Genomic DNA, 16037 nt, shown 5'->3' on the forward strand with positions numbered 1-16037 from the left:
GGCTTCCGGAGATTGGCTGTTGTTGGTGTTGAGTATTGATGCTGTCGCAGCGATGCCGTCATCGTGGGGGATACTGGTGTATAGTGCCGAGACGTCCATCGTGGTGAGAAGTGTTCCTGGTTCAACTGGTCCGTGGGTACTGAGTTTTTGTAGGAAGTCTGTAGTGTCACGACAGAAGCTGGGGGTTCCCTGTACGATGGGTTTCAGGATGCCCTCAATGTATCCAGAGAGGTTCTCACACAGGGTTCCGTTGCCTGATACGATGGGACGTCCGGGTGTGTTGGCTTTGTGTATCTTTGGGAGGCAGTAGAAGTCTCCCACGCGGGGATTACGTGGGATGAGAATGCGTAGGATGCTTTGAAGGTCTGGATCGAAGGTCTTGATCAGTTTGTTGAGCTGGTGGGTGTGTTCTTTGGTCGGATCTGCGGGTAACCGTCTGTAGTGTTCCTGGTTGTCCAGTTGTCGGTATGCTTCTTTGCAATAGTCTGTTCTGTTCTGTATGACTATGGCTCCTCCTTTGTCGCATAGACCTCCTCAGGAGACTAACACGGGACGCAACCAACAGAGTACCCTTTGTCGTCCAGTACTTCCCCGGAGCGGAGAAACTACGCCATGTTCTCCGCAGCCTTCAACATGTCATCAATGAGGACAAACACCTCGCTATGGCCATCCCCACACCTCCACTACTCGCCTTTAAACAGCCACCCAACCTCAAACAGACCATCGTTCGCAGCAAACTACCTAGCTTTCAAGAGAACAGCGTCCACGACGCCACACAACCCTGCCGCGGTAACCTCTGCAAGACATGCCAGATCATCGACACAGATACCACCATCACACGAGATGACACCACCCACCAGGTGCATGGTTCATACTCCTGTGACTCAGCCAACGTTGTCTACCTCATACGTTGCAGGAAAGGATGCCCCAGAGCATGGTACATTGGCGAGACCATGCAGACGCTGCGACAACGGATGAACGGACACCGCGCAACAATCGCCAAACAGGAGGGTTCCCTCCCAGTCGGGGAACACTTCAGCAGTCATGGACATTCATCCACCGACCTTCGGGTAAGCGTACTCCAAGGCGGCCTTCGAGACACACGACAACGCAAAATCGTCGAGCAGAAATTGATAGCCAAGTTCCGCACCCATGAGGACGGCCTCAACCGGGATCTTGGGTTCATGTCACGCTACACGTTACCCCACCAGCGAACAAATGTTATCTGTTTTTAATATAATGGGTCATTTGCTGGCTCTCTCTGCCTTCCGGATGTTTCTGCCTCTCTCTGTGTTTTTTTTTTCTCTGTTTTTTTTTCCCTGTTTGTTTTTTTATTGAATGTGTATTCGGAGGTTCTGCAGGTAACACCTCTCTGTCTGAACACGGTGATTGCCTTGGCAACGGGCAGTTGCAGGGGCAGTCTGTAAACACCATTTATTATTGTTCAATATGTATAAATGCGTAGGCTTCAAGGAGATCTTGAAACATTTGCCTGAGGAAGGAGAAAATCTCCGAAAGCTTGTGAATTTAAAATAAAATTGCTGGACTATAACTTGGTGTTGTAAAATTGTTTACCTAGAGAAGTCACAGCTAGCTGCTGTATTTGCAATCTCCCCAGCCTACCAAATTTTCACTCAGTGAGAAGGCCCAGCTCGTTGCGCGCTGTCAAACAGATGAATCTGACACCTGACTGAAATGTCAGCTGATTAATGATAACAGCCACCCCACTTAACTGGATGGTTGGGATATGGGGCGTCCACTAAACTAGTGGCTCAGTCCACAGGAAATCAAAATGAGGAAAATCGCTTCCTAAGGATTTGTTCCTATAAAAGCAGATGCCGAACTCTTCCTTCCATGCGCTACTTATGTGGCTTCTACTTTATAATCGTAGAATCATACAGCACAGAAGGAGGCCATTGGGCCCATCGTGCCTGTGCCAGCTCTTTGAAAGAGTTACCCAATTAGTCCTACTGCCCTGCCCTTTCCCCGTGGCCCTGCAATTTTTTTTTCCCTCTTGCAGAGATAAGTGCAGAGATTCATGTCTGATGCACTCTTTATCATCAGGGAAGATCATTCTTAATGATACCTGGCAGCTGTGGTTTATGAAGAATTTCTGAGGAAGAAGGTTCTGAGTTCACAATGCATTGGACTAAAAGAAGGGAGGGTTGATGTGTGGTTTAAATAGCACCCTGGGTCCCATCCACAGCAGAGGTGTTCATTTTGACAGGCACGATGGGAGAGTTAAATTTATCTCACTATTCAGTCTGTTAAATACAACACCTCCGCTGTAGATGAGTCTGTGGCTTTACTAAAACAGCCGCATTTGCACGGAGAACCTGGGCCAACAAAATGTGATTTATACTGGAAGAAACTGCAACAAGGATTTTTTTTTTAAAGTGTGTTTTAATCTTTTTAAATTAAAGGTTAGGATTTCCTCATGTCATTAATTAAAGGGCACTGTTATTGTTCCAAGAAGCTTTTAGACATGATGAAACCACCTAATCCTGGCATTCCATTTCCATGACTGCTGGAAAGAAAAGAAAGAACTTGCATTTATATAGCGCCTTTCATGACCTCAGCACATCCCAATGCGTTTTCCCAGCCAATGAAGTACTTTTTGAAGCGTAGCCACTGTTGTAATGTAGGAAAACGCGACAGCCAATTTGCGCACAGGAAGCTCCCACGAACAGCAATGAGATAATGACTAGAAAATCTGTTTTTAGGTGTTGGTTGATGGATAAATATTGGCCAGGACACTGTCGGCAACTGTAATCGTATCATTGTGTGACTTTGTTCACAAATACCTGATGAAAAATATCCCACTTCGAGATAGAAAATTCCGAAGGCAGCATCAAACCTGTCTGGTGTAACAAGTGACGTTGTTACATCTGGGTGGTACCTCTCTGATACAATGTTCATAATAACAATTTAGGTATGACGTGACTTACACTAGTCACAGAGTGTCTCACCTCCCTTATATCTGGTATATTCCTACAATGTTTATATTCTCCCGAACTCTGATGTATGTGCATGAGCTGCTGAGGTCCAGTTAAACATATCAGCTTAAGACTCAAAAGAATACAACATGCCTTTTAGAATTCTTTGGGGCGCTTCAGTTAAAATTAATACCTTAAGGTTTGGCTTAGACAGATCTCAAAATAGAGCTAGCAGCTTCATCCTTCCGATTGACGTGTGATTATTGGCCTCTGTGAAGAGCTCTGTCAGCTTTTGAAGATACGTTATAATTTCAGTCATTAAAGTCTGCTCTGGTATTATAAGCTGAAATTACTGCATATTCAGCGATCTCAATAATGACTATATCAAAAATAGTCCGTTCTTTTGCATTTATTGGGAAGGGGGTGGGTTGGGGGGTGGGCCAAGGTGTGTTATGTTGCCATACCACTTGTCCTCTCCCATCGTGTTAACTATAGGTTATGAGTCATTAGGTGTGCAATATTTGTGATTGTTTATTGGCGTTGCTTATATCTGTGCTCACACATACCCAAGGAGCTTTTATGTTGGCACTTGTTTACTTGAGCGACAACCAACTCCCTTATCCTGACAAAAGAACCGCCCAGCCATGAAAATGCAGGTATTGGCGGGGATGGGGAATGGCAGTTTCTGTCGGGCTTCACCATCTGAATTTTCTGACATTCTCCGCCGCGATTCTGCCAAATTTCAAGGGGGATTGCGGAGGAGAATTCCCTCCCCCACCCCCCCCACCAACCCCGTTTAAGTCAAATGACATAACCCTCTGATGTGGGGAAGCGTGACGTGTTCATTATTTTCTATTACTACGCAAAGTCAAGTTGAACTAAGTGAATCTGATCAGAACCGTTGCTCCATCTGTTCACTCACATCTGGCCTCATCCCACCAGGCGTTAATGCATAAGACACGAATATCCAGCTCTGATTACAAGGGGATGCGGGCTGTGAAATTCTCTGGGGGTCACCCCGCTGTACTTCTCAGAGGAACTCCTAGAGAAACAGCGTAAATGGCTGAAAATGGCCCTTTTCAGAATTTACGTCATTTTCCTGGGGTGGGTGTTCCATCAATCCATGGAATTTTAGGGCCACTAATTTCACACCCTTGTATTATGCGGTCATATAGTTAGATATTACAGGCACACCCCTAAATGTTAGAAGATCAGACCACTTACAGGAGTGACTAGCACCATTGTACCCGAGAGAATATCCTAAGACAAGACCCTAATATCGTGACCTTGTGCTGCTATGCACCATATCAGTTGAACTACTCCCATAGTCAGGGTTTTAAAATAGAATGAAGATCATTATAAGACTTTGTGGTCTTTAAACTTTTTCATTTTTTTTTACATTTGCGTGCATGCAGTGATTGATTGGGCAGGTAATGAGTACTAACTCTCGTCCGAAAATGGTCGATTGTGTTTCTGCAACGAATTGACTGGTGCCTTTTTTCAGTGCTATCGAGTCCTGCACACAGGAGGAAGGGAAAAGCACAGGCTCTGTTTTAGTCGAAAACCAGAACGTGGGTGCGTCAGCTGCTGCAACAGTCGGGCATTCTTCATTGGAAATAGCCAGGCATTCCCAATCTGTGCTGAGTTACATGGTCTCACGCAGGGCAGCAAGTAGAGGGCCACAATGGTCCTTAGTGCCCCTGGACTAGTAAAAGGGGTGGAAATCAACCAGGGTTCCACTTCCTGATCACTATACAGGAAGCGCGTGTGTATGGACAGTGGTTGAGGTCAAGATGATCATCAGCTGTAATGCCCTCCACAGTTGAACAGCCTGCTGACACTCACTGTTTACGTTCCCATGTGAAGAATGGCACTTGGTCGATATGCTGTAAGGGTGTTTGAAGCCGTACTTCAGTGAGAGTTCAGGGTAGGAGGGAAGAGAATGGGTAAAAGAGTTGACCGGGCAAATTTGGTTCCATTTACTAGCACAATGATGCAATGAAACGGAGGGTTTCTGGTTGGTGCTCTGTCCTAATCTGTTATCTGATTGATTGGCAGAATCTGAAGAAGATGCAGGCAAATAACACGGGTGAGAGCAGTCAATCCAACATGGAACTCAACGAGCTGAATAACTTTGACTGGGTAAGATGCTGTGACCAATCGATCAGTGCCTCTTTTTTTATTATTAATATTTTTAATATAACAAACTTCTTATTGTACATTCAACTGCAAAGTTCTTATATCTGTGTTAAGTGTGGCACCCATAGAATCAAATAGCACTCATACATTTCACATATATCGGGATGAATTATGGTGACCAAGTGTGACAGCAAATCCTCCCCATCACTACTTAGTCAAGTGCGACAGCAAATCTACCCCCGTCACTATTCACCAAAAACCACAAACAATTAGAGACTCATTCTCTGCCACTTGTATCCACTGGCTACAATATACTGACATTGCTTCCCCCAACCCCCCACCCCCAGTTCGGTCTTCACTCAACTGCCAAGAAGCAGCCCAAACCCTGCCTATAGATAGCAGTGCCAAACTGAACACAGCCATTTATATCAAAGCAGAACAAAGCTTGAAGTCCACAGCAGCTTGATCACCATCCGAAAGAAAAAGGATAGGCCAATGTTTCATGAGCAACCCCCATCATCAGCTGCTTGATACCGATACAGGATGATACTACTGCTTCATTTAGGACCTATCTCCCTTATAGGGATGAGTTGGGCTTTTCAAGACCAGTCTTCATGTTGTACATTTAGTGATGGGAGCCAACTACTCTACTTGTCCAGAAGTGGAAGTGGGGCTCCATATCCCAGCGCTCGTGTCCCTTTGTCCTGATCAGCATCACTTACAGTGAATCGAGTTGACCCCACCTATTTGTTTCTTGAAATTTGTCCCAACATATTCATTAATTTGCAGCTAAAAATAGGCCTGTGAAACAAAGTGCGCTCTGTAAATTACTTTAAAGCAGCGTTCAATCCAGCACATGATACAGTTGAGTAATAACTAAGTTTTTGTATGTCAGCATATGAAAACTGAGCAGCACTGTTCAAAAAAAAAATCGTCAGCTTGACTCCACTGGAGACTGTGCAGTGTAGATAAAGGAGCAACAGTGGAAGCTGCTACTCTCATCCATGCTACTGTGGAGGATAGTTTACCATGGTCACAGACACAGAGAGTGTCGTTTGTGACTTTCATTAGGGCCATTTCATTAGGGCTGTGGCAGGGCCGCAAATCTGATTAGAGAGAGATTCACAAATGGAGTTGCGGGAAAGATGGGCACGGATTTGGGAGGCGACAACACGTTCAAGGACTTTGGACAGTAAAGGGACGGCAGTTTGCAAGGACAGAGGGGTCAAAGGTGGCTTTTTTGAGGAGCGGAGTGATGATGGCAGTTTTGGAAGGGAGGGGGAGCAGTACCAAAGGAGAGGGAACCGTTTACAATATCAGCTAACATGGGGGCCAGTAAGGGAAGTTGGGTGGTCAGCAGTTTAGTGGGAATAGGGTCGAGAGAGCAGGAGGTGGGTCCCTTGGACAAGGTGAGCCCGGAGAGGGCATGAGGGGAGATAGCAGAGAAGCTGGATAAAGATGCGGGCAGTACCTTGGGGGAAGTTTGGACTTGTGAGCAACATGAAGGGGGGTTGCTGCAGAGGCAGCTGAACGGATGGCCTCAATCTTCGTGACAAGGAAGAACATGAGCTCCTCGCACTTGTTGAAGTTGAGGGTGGAAGGGGCAGGGGAGAGGGGTTTCAGGAGATGGTTGGCAGTGGAGAAAAGGATCCAGGGGTTATCTTTGTAGGGGTAATCCTGGAGTCGTGAGTGGTTTTGGTAGAGGAGAGCAAGGGCTGAGAAATTGATGTGGTCCAGTCAGATCTGGCAATGGATGGCTAAGCCAGTTGTGCATCAGATATGTTCAAGTCCATGCCCCGTGGGCATGAAGGAGCAAAAATGGGGGCCATACTTGTGGAACGACCAGAGTGGGAGAGAGGAAGGGTTTTGTTGGGGACAAGGGCATCAAAGGTGAGGGAGTGAGTGAGCAAATCGACAGTAACAGAAGTATCATGGTGAATGGAGGGCCAAAGTCTAGACAATTGGGAGTTTGAAAGTGTAGTTATAAGTGACTTGGGGGAGATTTTTTTCCAGGGGCAGACACAGAAGGGTTGGAAGTGGGTAGGGGGATGTATATGGTGAGGGATACAAGGAAGTAATCAGAGATGGCCTTGTCTGTGTTCGACAGGATGATACTACTGCTTCATTTAGGCCCTATTTCCCTTATAGGGATGAGTTGGGCTTTTCAAGACCAGTCTTCATGTTGTACATTTAGTGATGGGAGCCAACTACACTACTGGGCCATTTATCCTTTTGCAATATTGCTTATTTGGAGGCAGATGAGGGAAAGCAACTACAAGCCCCCATGGAAGCTGCTAAAGAAATTGACCTAGCCCTCTCCTGAGAGACAAACACCTATTTCATTCACCTACACTAACTTTTTTGATGCCCAGTCACCTTGTTGGGGCTTATTACCATGGAGCGTAGGACGCTTCCGGTGCACTGCGTATTAATTGCACCCAGACATCACTGGGAGGTGAGATTTGACCCATACAATATTCTCGGAATCCATTGGGCCATTAAAAGGTTTTACAGCCAGGAGAGAATTTCTGATGCCATTAATGTATAATGCTCCCAGAAGAGATTTCATGTATTTGCTCAAAGCCCTCTCCACCCCCACCCCCCACATGCCATACAAGGACCTATATAACACACACATATGCACTCACACACACACACACACACACACCCCCCCACCCCACCCCAGGATATGCCCACTACGGAACGCATGTAACAGAAATCAGTTTACATTTGCCCGGTTGGACCACGCTAACATTTTTTGTGGCAGAAATCTTGTGATGTGAAACAGGACAGACCCCTGTTTCCCAAAGGAACATAGGAACATAGGAACAGGAGTAGGCCATTCAGCCCCTCATGCCTGCTCCGCCATTTGATAAGATCATGGCTGATCTGTGATCTAACTCCATATACCTGCCTTTGGCCCATATCCCTTAATATCTTTGGTTGCCAAAAAGCTATCTATCTCAGATTTAAATTTAGCAGGGTTCTATCCTGTTTCAAATTATAACAGTCGCTACATTCAAATGGTCTGTCTCACTGTCATGGCTAACATGCAAAGAATGGCTGCCTTGGGTAAAGGTGCTGGAGGGTTGTCAGCATCTGTAATCCAGCATGAGGCGGGGAAAGGGAGGGAAGGAAAAGAGAAGAAAATTGTCGGGGACTGGCATTAGTTAGTGCATGAGAATCAAGCAATTGTTACTTTTTGAGGTACCTGGAAAAAGCTGGCCCCGATATATGCGGGGAGACAGGGAGGGTGTGGGGGAGTGCGGGGAGGGTGTGGGGGAGTGCGGGGAGGGTGTGGGGGAGTGCGGAGAGGGTGTGGGGGAGGGTGTGGGGGAGTGCGGAGAGGGTGTGGGGGAGAGTGGGGAGGGTGTGGGGGAGCGCGGAGAGGGTGTGGGGGAGAGTGGGGAGGGTGTGGGGGAGTGCGGAGGGGGTGTGGGGGAGAGTGGGGAGGGTGTGGGGGAGAGCGGGGAGGGTGTGGGGGAGAGCGGAGAGGGTGTGGGGGAGAGTGGGGAGGGTGTGGGGGAGTGCGGAGAGGGTGTGGGGGAGAGTGGGGAGGGTGTGGGGGAGAGCGGAGAGGGTGTGGGGGAGAGTGGGGAGGGTGTGGGGGAGTGCGGAGAGGGTGTGGGGGAGAGAGGGGAGGGTGTGGGGGAGAGTGGGGAGGGTGAGGGGGAGCGCGGAGAGGGTGTGGGGGAGTGCGGAGAGTGTGTGGGGGAGAGTGGGGAGGGTGTGGGGGAGAGTGGGGAGGGTGTGGGGGAGAGCGGAGAGGGTGTGGGGGAGAGTGGGGAGGGTGCGGGGGAGTGCGGGGAGGGTGTGGGGGAGTGCGGAGAGGGTGTGGGGGAGCGCGGAGAGTGTGTGGGGGGTGAGTGGGGAGGGTGTGGGGGAGAGTGGGGAGGGTGCGGGGGAGAACGGGGAGGGTGTGGGGGAGAGTGGGGAGGGTGTGGGGGAGAGCGGAGAGGGTGTGGGGGAGAGTGGGGAGGGTGCGGGGGAGTGCGGAGAGGGTGTGGGGGAGAGTGGGGAGGGTGTGGGGGAGAGTGGGGAGGGTGTGGGGGAGTGCGGAGAGGGTGTGGGGGAGCGCGGAGAGTGTGTGGGGGGTGAGTGGGGAGGGTGTGGGGGAGAGTGGGGAGGGTGCGGGGGAGTGCGGGGAGGGTGTGGGGGAGTGCGGAGAGGGTGTGGGGGAGCGCGGAGAGTGTGTGGGGGGTGAGTGGGGAGGGTGTGGAGGAGAGTGGGGAGGGTGCGGGGGAGAGCGGGGAGGGTGTGGGGGAGAGTGGGGAGGGTGTGGGGGAGTGCGGGGAGGGTGCGGGGGAGAGCGGGGAGTGTGTGGGGGGTGAGTGGGGAGGGTGTGGGGGAGTGCGGAGAGGGTGTGGGGGAGAGTGGGGAGGGTGTGGGGGAGTGCGGAGAGGGTGTGGGGGAGAGTGGGGAGGGTGTGGGGGAGAGTGGGGAGGGTGAGGGGGAGCGCGGAGAGGGTGTGGGGGAGTGCGGAGAGTGTGTGGGGGAGAGTGGGGAGGGTGTGGGGGAGAGTGGGGAGGGTGAGGGGGAGCGCGGAGAGGGTGTGGGGGAGCGCGGGGAGGGTGTGGGGGAGAGCGGGGAGGGTGTGGGGGAGAGTGGGGAGGGTGTGGGGGAGAGTGGGGAGGGTGAGGGGTAGCGCGGAGAGGGTGTGGGGGAGCGCGGAGAGTGTGTGGGGGAGAGTGGGGAGGGTGTGGGGGAGAGTGGGGAGGGTGAGGGGGAGCGCGGAGAGTGTGTGGGGGAGAGTGGGGAGGGTGTGGGGGAGAGTGGGGAGGGTGAGGGGTAGCGCGGAGAGGGTGTGGGGGAGCGCGGAGAGGGTGTGGGGGAGAGTGGGGAGGGTGTGGGGGAGAGCGGGGAGGGTGTGGGGGAGAGCGGGGAGGGTGTGGGGGAGAGTGGGGAGGGTGTGGGGGAGCGCGGAGAGGGTGTGGGGGAGCGCGGAGAGGGTGTGGGGGAGCGCGGAGAGGGTGTGGGGGAGCGCAGAGAGGGTGTGGGGGAGCGCGGAGAGGGTGTGGGGGAGCGCGGAGAGGGTGTGGGGGAGCGCGGAGAGGGTGTGGGGGAGCGCGGAGAGGGTGTGGGGGAGAGTGGGGAGGGTGTGGGGGAGCGCGGAGAGGGTGTGGGGGAGCGCGGAGAGGGTGTGGGGGAGCGCGGAGAGGGGGGTAGGAGAGCGCGGGGAGGGTGTGGGGGAGCGCGGGGAGGGTGTGGGGGAGCGCGGGGAGGGTGTGGGGGTGTGCGGAGAGGGTGTGGGGGAGTGCGGGGAGGGTGTGGGGGAGTGCGGGGAGGGTGTGGGGGAGTGCGGGGAGGGTGTGGGGGAGTGCGGGGAGGGTGTGGGGGAGTGCGGGGAGGGTGTGGGGGAGAGTGGGGAGGGTGTGGGGGTGTGCGGAGAGGTTGTGGGGGAGTGCGGGGAGGGTGTGGGGGAGTGCCGGGAGGGTGTGGGGGAGTGCGGGGAGGGTGTGGGGGAGTGCGGAGAGGGTGTGGGGGAGTGCGGGGAGGGTGTGGGGGAGTGCGGGGAGGGTGTGGGGGAGTGCGGGGAGGGTGTGGGGGAGCGCGGGGAGGGTGTGGGGGAGCGCGGAGAGGGTGTGGGGGAGCGCGGAGAGGGTGTGGGGGTGAGCGGGGAGGGTGTGGGGGAGCGCGGAGAGGGTGTGGGGGAGCGCGGAGAGGGTGTGGGGGAGCGCGGAGAGGGTGTGGGGGAGAGTGGGGAGGATGTGGGGGAGAGAGGGGAGGATGTGGGGGAGTGCGGGGAGGGTGTGGGGGAGTGCGGGGAGGGTGTGGGGGAGTGCGGGGAGGGTGTGGGGGAGTGCGGGGAGGGTGTGGGGGAGTGCGGAGAGGGTGTGGGGGAGTGCGGAGAGGGTGTGGGGGAGAGTGGGGAGGGTGTGGGGGAGCGCAGGGAGGGTGCGGGGGAGAGTGGGGAGGGTGGGGGGTGAGAGGAGAGAGTGTGGGGGAGCGCGGAGAGGGTGCGGGGGAGAGCGGGGAGGGTGTGGGGGAGCGCGGAGAGGGTGTGGGGGAGTGCGGGGAGGGTGTGGGGGAGTGCGGGGAGAGCAGAGAGGGTGTGGGGGAGTGCGGAGAGGGTGTGGGGGAGTGCGGGGGAGGGTGTGGGGGAGCGCGGAGAGGGTGTGGGGGAGCGCGGGGAGGGTGTGGGGGAGAGCGGAGAGGGTGTGGGGGAGTGCGGAGAGGGTGTGGGGGAGAGTGGAGAGGGTGTGGGGGAGAGTGGGGAGGGTGTGGGGGAGTGCGGGGAGGGTGTGGGGGAGAGTGGGGAGGGTGTGGGGGAGTGCGGAGAGGGTGTGGGGGAGAGTGGGGAGGGTGTGGGGGAGTGCGGGGAGCGCAGGGAGGGTGCGGGGGAGAGTGGGGAGGGTGGGGGGTGAGAGGAGAGAGTGTGGGGGAGCGCGGAGAGGGTGTGGGGGGTGAGTGGGGAGGGTGTGGGGGAGTGCGGAGAGGGTGTGGGGGAGTGCGGGGAGGGTGTGGGGGGTGAGTGGGGAGGGTGTGGGGGAGTGCGGGGAGAGCAGAGAGGGTGTGGGGGAGTGCGGAGAGGGTGTGGGGGAGAGTGGGGAGGGTGTGGGGGAGAGTGGGGAGGGTGTGGGGGAGAGTGGGGAGGGTGTGGGGGAGTGCGGGGAGCGCGGGGAGGGTGTGGGGGAGCGCGGAGAGGGTGTGGGGGAGCGCGGAGAGGGTGTGGGGGAGCGCGGAGAGGGTGTGGGGGAGTGCGGAGAGGGTGTGGGGGGTGAGTGGGGAGGATGTGGGGGAGTGCGGAGAGGGTGTGGGGGAGTGCGGAGAGGGTGTGGGGGAGTGCGGAGAGGGTGAGGGGGAGCGCGGAGAGGGTGTGGGGGAGTGCGGAGAGGGTGTGGGGGAGTGCGGAGAGGGTGTGGGGGAGTGCGGAGAGGGTGTGGGGGGTGAGTGGGGAGGATGTGGGGGAGTGCGGAGAGGGTGTGGGGGAGAGTGGGGAGGGTGTGGGGGAGAGTGGGGAGGGTGTGGGGGAGCGCGGAGAGGGTGTGGGGGAGCGCGGAGAGAGTGTGGGGGAGTGCGGAGAGGGTGTGGGGGGTGAGTGGGGAGGGTGTGGGGGAGAGTGGGGAGGGTGTGGGGGAGTGCGGAGAGGGTGTGGGGGAGAGTGGGGAGGGTGTGGGGGAGAGTGGGGAGGGTGTGGGGGAGTGCGGAGAGGGTGTGGGGGAGCGCGGAGAGGGTGTGGGGGAGCGCGGAGAGGGTGCGGGGGAGTGCGGGGAGGGTGCGGGGGAGAGCGGAGAGGGTGTGGGGGAGTGCGGGGAGGGTGTGGGGGAGTGCGGGGAGGGTGTGGGGGAGTGCGGGGAGGGTGTGGGGGAGAGCGGGGAGGGTGTGGGGGAGTGCGGAGAGGGTGTGGGGGAGAGTGGGGAGGGTGTGGGGGTGTGCGGAGAGGTTGTGGGGGAGTGCGGGGAGGGTGTGGGGGAGTGCCGGGAGGGTGTGGGGGAGTGCGGGGAGGGTGTGGGGGAGTGCGGAGAGGGTGTGGGGGAGTGCGGGGAGGGTGTGGGGGAGTGCGGGGAGGGTGTGGGGGAGTGCGGGGAGGGTGTGGGGGAGTGCGGGGAGGGTGTGGGGGAGTGCGGGGAGGGTGTGGGGGAGTGCGGGGAGGGTGTGGGGGAGTGCGGGGAGGGTGTGGGGGAGCGCGGAGAGGGTGTGGGGGAGCGCGGAGAGGGTGTGGGGGAGAGTGGGGAGGGTGTGGGGGAGCGCAGGGAGGGTGCGGGGGAGAGTGGGGAGGGTGGGGGGTGAGAGGAGAGAGTGTGGGGGAGCGCGGAGAGGGTGCGGGGGAGAGCGGGGAGGGTGTGGGGGAGCGCGGAGAGGGTGTGGGGGAGTGCGGGGAGGGTGTGGGGGAGTGCGGGGAGAGCAGAGAGGGTGTGGGGGAGTGCGGAGAGGGTGTGGGGGAGTGCGGGGAGGGTGTGGGGGAGCGCGGAGAGGGTGTGGGGGAGCGCGGGGAGGGTGTGGGGGAGAGCGGAGAGGGTGTGGGGGAGTGCGGAGAGGGTGTGGGGGAGAGTGGAGAGGGTGTGGGGGAGAGTGGGGAGGGTGTGGGGGAGTGCGGGGAGGGTGTGGGGGAGAGTGGGGAGGGTGTGGGGGAGTGCGGAGAGGGTGTGGGGGAGAGTGGGGAGGGTGTGGGGGAGTGCGGGGAGCGCAGGGAGGGTGCGGGGGAGAGTGGGGAGGGTGGGGGGTGAGAGGAGAGAGTGTGGGGGAGCGCGGAGAGGGTGTGGGGGGTGAGTGGGGAGGGTGTGGGGGAGTGCGGAGAGGGTGTGGGGGAGTGCGGGGAGGGTGTGGGGGGTGAGTGGGGAGGGTGTGGGGGAGTGCGGGGAGAGCAGAGAGGGTGTGGGGGAGTGCGGAGAGGGTGTGGGGGAGAGTGGGGAGGGTGTGGGGGAGAGTGGGGAGGGTGTGGGGGAGAGTGGGGAGGGTGTGGGGGAGTGCGGGGAGCGCGGGGAGGGTGTGGGGGAGCGCGGAGAGGGTGTGGGGGAGTGCGGAGAGGGTGTGGGGGGTGAGTGGGGAGGATGTGGGGGAGTGCGGAGAGGGTGTGGGGGAGTGCGGAGAGGGTGTGGGGGAGTGCGGAGAGGGTGTGGGGGAGTGCGGAGAGGGTGTGGGGGAGTGCGGAGAGGGTGTGGGGGGTGAGTGGGGAGGATGTGGGGGAGTGCGGAGAGGGTGTGGGGGAGAGTGGGGAGGGTGTGGGGGAGAGTGGGGAGGGTGTGGGGGAGCGCGGAGAGGGTGTGGGGGAGCGCGGAGAGAGTGTGGGGGAGTGCGGAGAGGGTGTGGGGGGTGAGTGGGGAGGGTGTGGGGGAGAGTGGGGAGGGTGTGGGGGAGTGCGGAGAGGGTGTGGGGGAGAGCGGGGAGGGTGTGGGGGAGAGTGGGGAGGGTGTGGGGGAGTGCGGAGAGGGTGTGGGGGAGCGCGGAGAGGGTGTGGGGGAGCGCGGAGAGGGTGCGGGGGAGTGCGGGGAGGGTGCGGGGGAGAGCGGAGAGGGTGTGGGGGAGCACGGAGAGGGTGTGGGGGAGTGCGGAGAGGGTGTGGGGGAGAGTGGGGAGGGTGTGGGGGAGAGCGGGGAGGGTGTGGGGGAGCGCGGAGAGTGTGTGGGGGAGCGCGGAGAGGGTGTGGGGGAGAGTGGGGAGGGTGTGGGGGAGAGTGGGGAGGATGTGGGAGAGCGCGGAGAGGGTGCGGGGGAGAGCGGGGAGGGTGTGGGGGAGTGCGGGGAGGGTGTGGGGGAGAGTGGGGAGGATGTGGGAGAGCGCGGAGAGGGTGCGGGGGAGAGCGGGGAGGGTGCGGGGGAGTGCGGGGAGGGTGTGGGGGAGTGCGGGGAGGGTGTGGGGGAGTGCGGGGAGGGTGTGGGGGAGTGCGGGGAGGGTGTGGGGGAGTGCGGGGAGGGTGTGGGGGAGTGCGGGGAGGGTGTGGGGGAGTGCGGGGAGGGTGTGGGGGAGTGCGGGGAGGGTGTGGGGGAGCGCGGAGAGGGTGTGGGGGAGCGCGGAGAGGGTGTGGGGGAGCGCGGAGAGGGTGTGGGGGAGCGCGGAGAGGGTGTGGGGGAGAGTGGGGAGGGTGTGGGGGAGTGCGGAGAGGGTGTGGGGGAGAGTGGGGAGGGTGTGGGGGAGCGCGGAGAGGGTGTGGGGGAGTGCGGGGAGGGTGCGGGGGAGAGCGGGGAGGGTGTGGGGGAGTGCGGAGAGGGTGTGGGGGAGTGCGGAGAGGGTGTGGGGGAGTGCGGAGAGGGTGTGGGGGAGTGCGGAGAGGGTGTGGGGGAGTGTGGGGAGGGTGTGGGGGAGTGCGGAGAGCGCAGGGAGGGTGTGGGGGAGAGTGGGGAGGGTGGGGGGTGAGAGGAGAGAGTGTGGGGGAGCGCGGAGAGGGTGCGGGGGAGAGCGGAGAGGGTGTGGGGGGTGAGTGGGGAGGGTGTGGGGGAGTGCGGGGAGAGCAGAGAGGGTGTGGGGGAGTGTGGAGAGGGTGTGGGGAGGGTGCGGGGGAGTCTGGAGAGGGTGGGGGGAGAGTGGGGAGGGTGTGGGTGAGTGCGGAGAGGGTGTGAGGAGGGTGCGGGGGAGTGCCGGGAGGGTGGGGGGGAGTGTGGGGAGGGTGTGGGGGAGTGCCGGGAGCGCAGGGAGAGAGCGGGGAAAACCCGACAAGGCCAGGGTCGTGGACCCCACTTCCTTCCTGCGGCCCCCTGCTCGTCTGCTCAAAAGAGCAGGTTAATATGGGGACACAATGAGAAGGAATTGGGATCGGAAGGGGGGTAAGTGACTCCCATTATTTTAACTCCCCCCCGCCCCCGGCCCGGTTTCTGCCAGGTGGGGGCAGTTAAAATCGGGGCCTCAGAAAGTTTGTGTGATGAACATTTGTTCAGAAAAAGAGGCATTTGGAAAAAGTAGTTATCAATCTGTTAACATTTTAAGTCTGCAAGCATCATTGAAGATTGAATCATTTTATAGTAATATCTGCTCTCATATCATGAATGAAAAAGTTGTGCCTGTTCTCAGATTGATGTCTCCTTCAATAATTACATAATAACCTGCCTGGAGACAATGTGAGTTGCAAATGAAATTGTGGAACGACTGGCCAATGTACTGTTCTATGACTTATTTTGTGCTGGTTTTTCCTATACCCACCAATAAAAGACCATATCCAGCCCATCTGCCCAACACCTGTTCCCTTCCCTCCATCTCTCCAAGCACCTGCTTTTCAGACTGCTAACGTACACCAGGTATACTACTGCTACTCTGTCTCGTAACCAGTGAATTTATTTAATTCATTCTCAGGATTGCTGGCAAGGCTGCATTTCTTACGCATCCTTTGTTGTCTTGAGGGCATTAAAACATAACCATGTAGTGAGGGACTAGAGTGACATATAGGCACGGACCAGGTAGGGGTGGCAGGTTCCCTTCCCTGAAGGAAATTAGTGAACCAGTTGGGTTTTTACAACAAGCTTTCGTGGTCATTTTATCTGGTGCCAGCCCAAAAATGAACAGATTTAATGAATTCAATTTCCCACCTTG

At 57.6% G+C, this 16037-nt stretch overlaps 1 protein-coding gene across 5 annotated transcripts in view; it reads left to right on the plus strand.

Moving 5' to 3' along the window:
• The window catches only part of LOC137310398 (protein spire homolog 1-like), a 280950-nt gene that overhangs the window by 168053 nt on the left and 96860 nt on the right, over positions 1-16037 (plus strand). For 4 of the 5 annotated variants that reach the window (XM_067978235.1, XM_067978246.1, XM_067978243.1 and 1 more), the window contains exon 5: positions 4995-5078. The exons of the other annotated variant lie outside the window; for it this stretch is intronic. In XM_067978235.1, coding sequence (XP_067834336.1) covers positions 4995-5078 — 84 coding nt within the window. The remainder of the gene's footprint in view (positions 1-4994; positions 5079-16037) is intronic. 5 annotated transcript variants of the gene reach the window in all.

This window comes from Heptranchias perlo, chromosome 3 (genome assembly GCF_035084215.1).
Source record: "Heptranchias perlo isolate sHepPer1 chromosome 3, sHepPer1.hap1, whole genome shotgun sequence".
Taxonomy (NCBI): Eukaryota; Metazoa; Chordata; class Chondrichthyes; order Hexanchiformes; family Hexanchidae; genus Heptranchias; species Heptranchias perlo.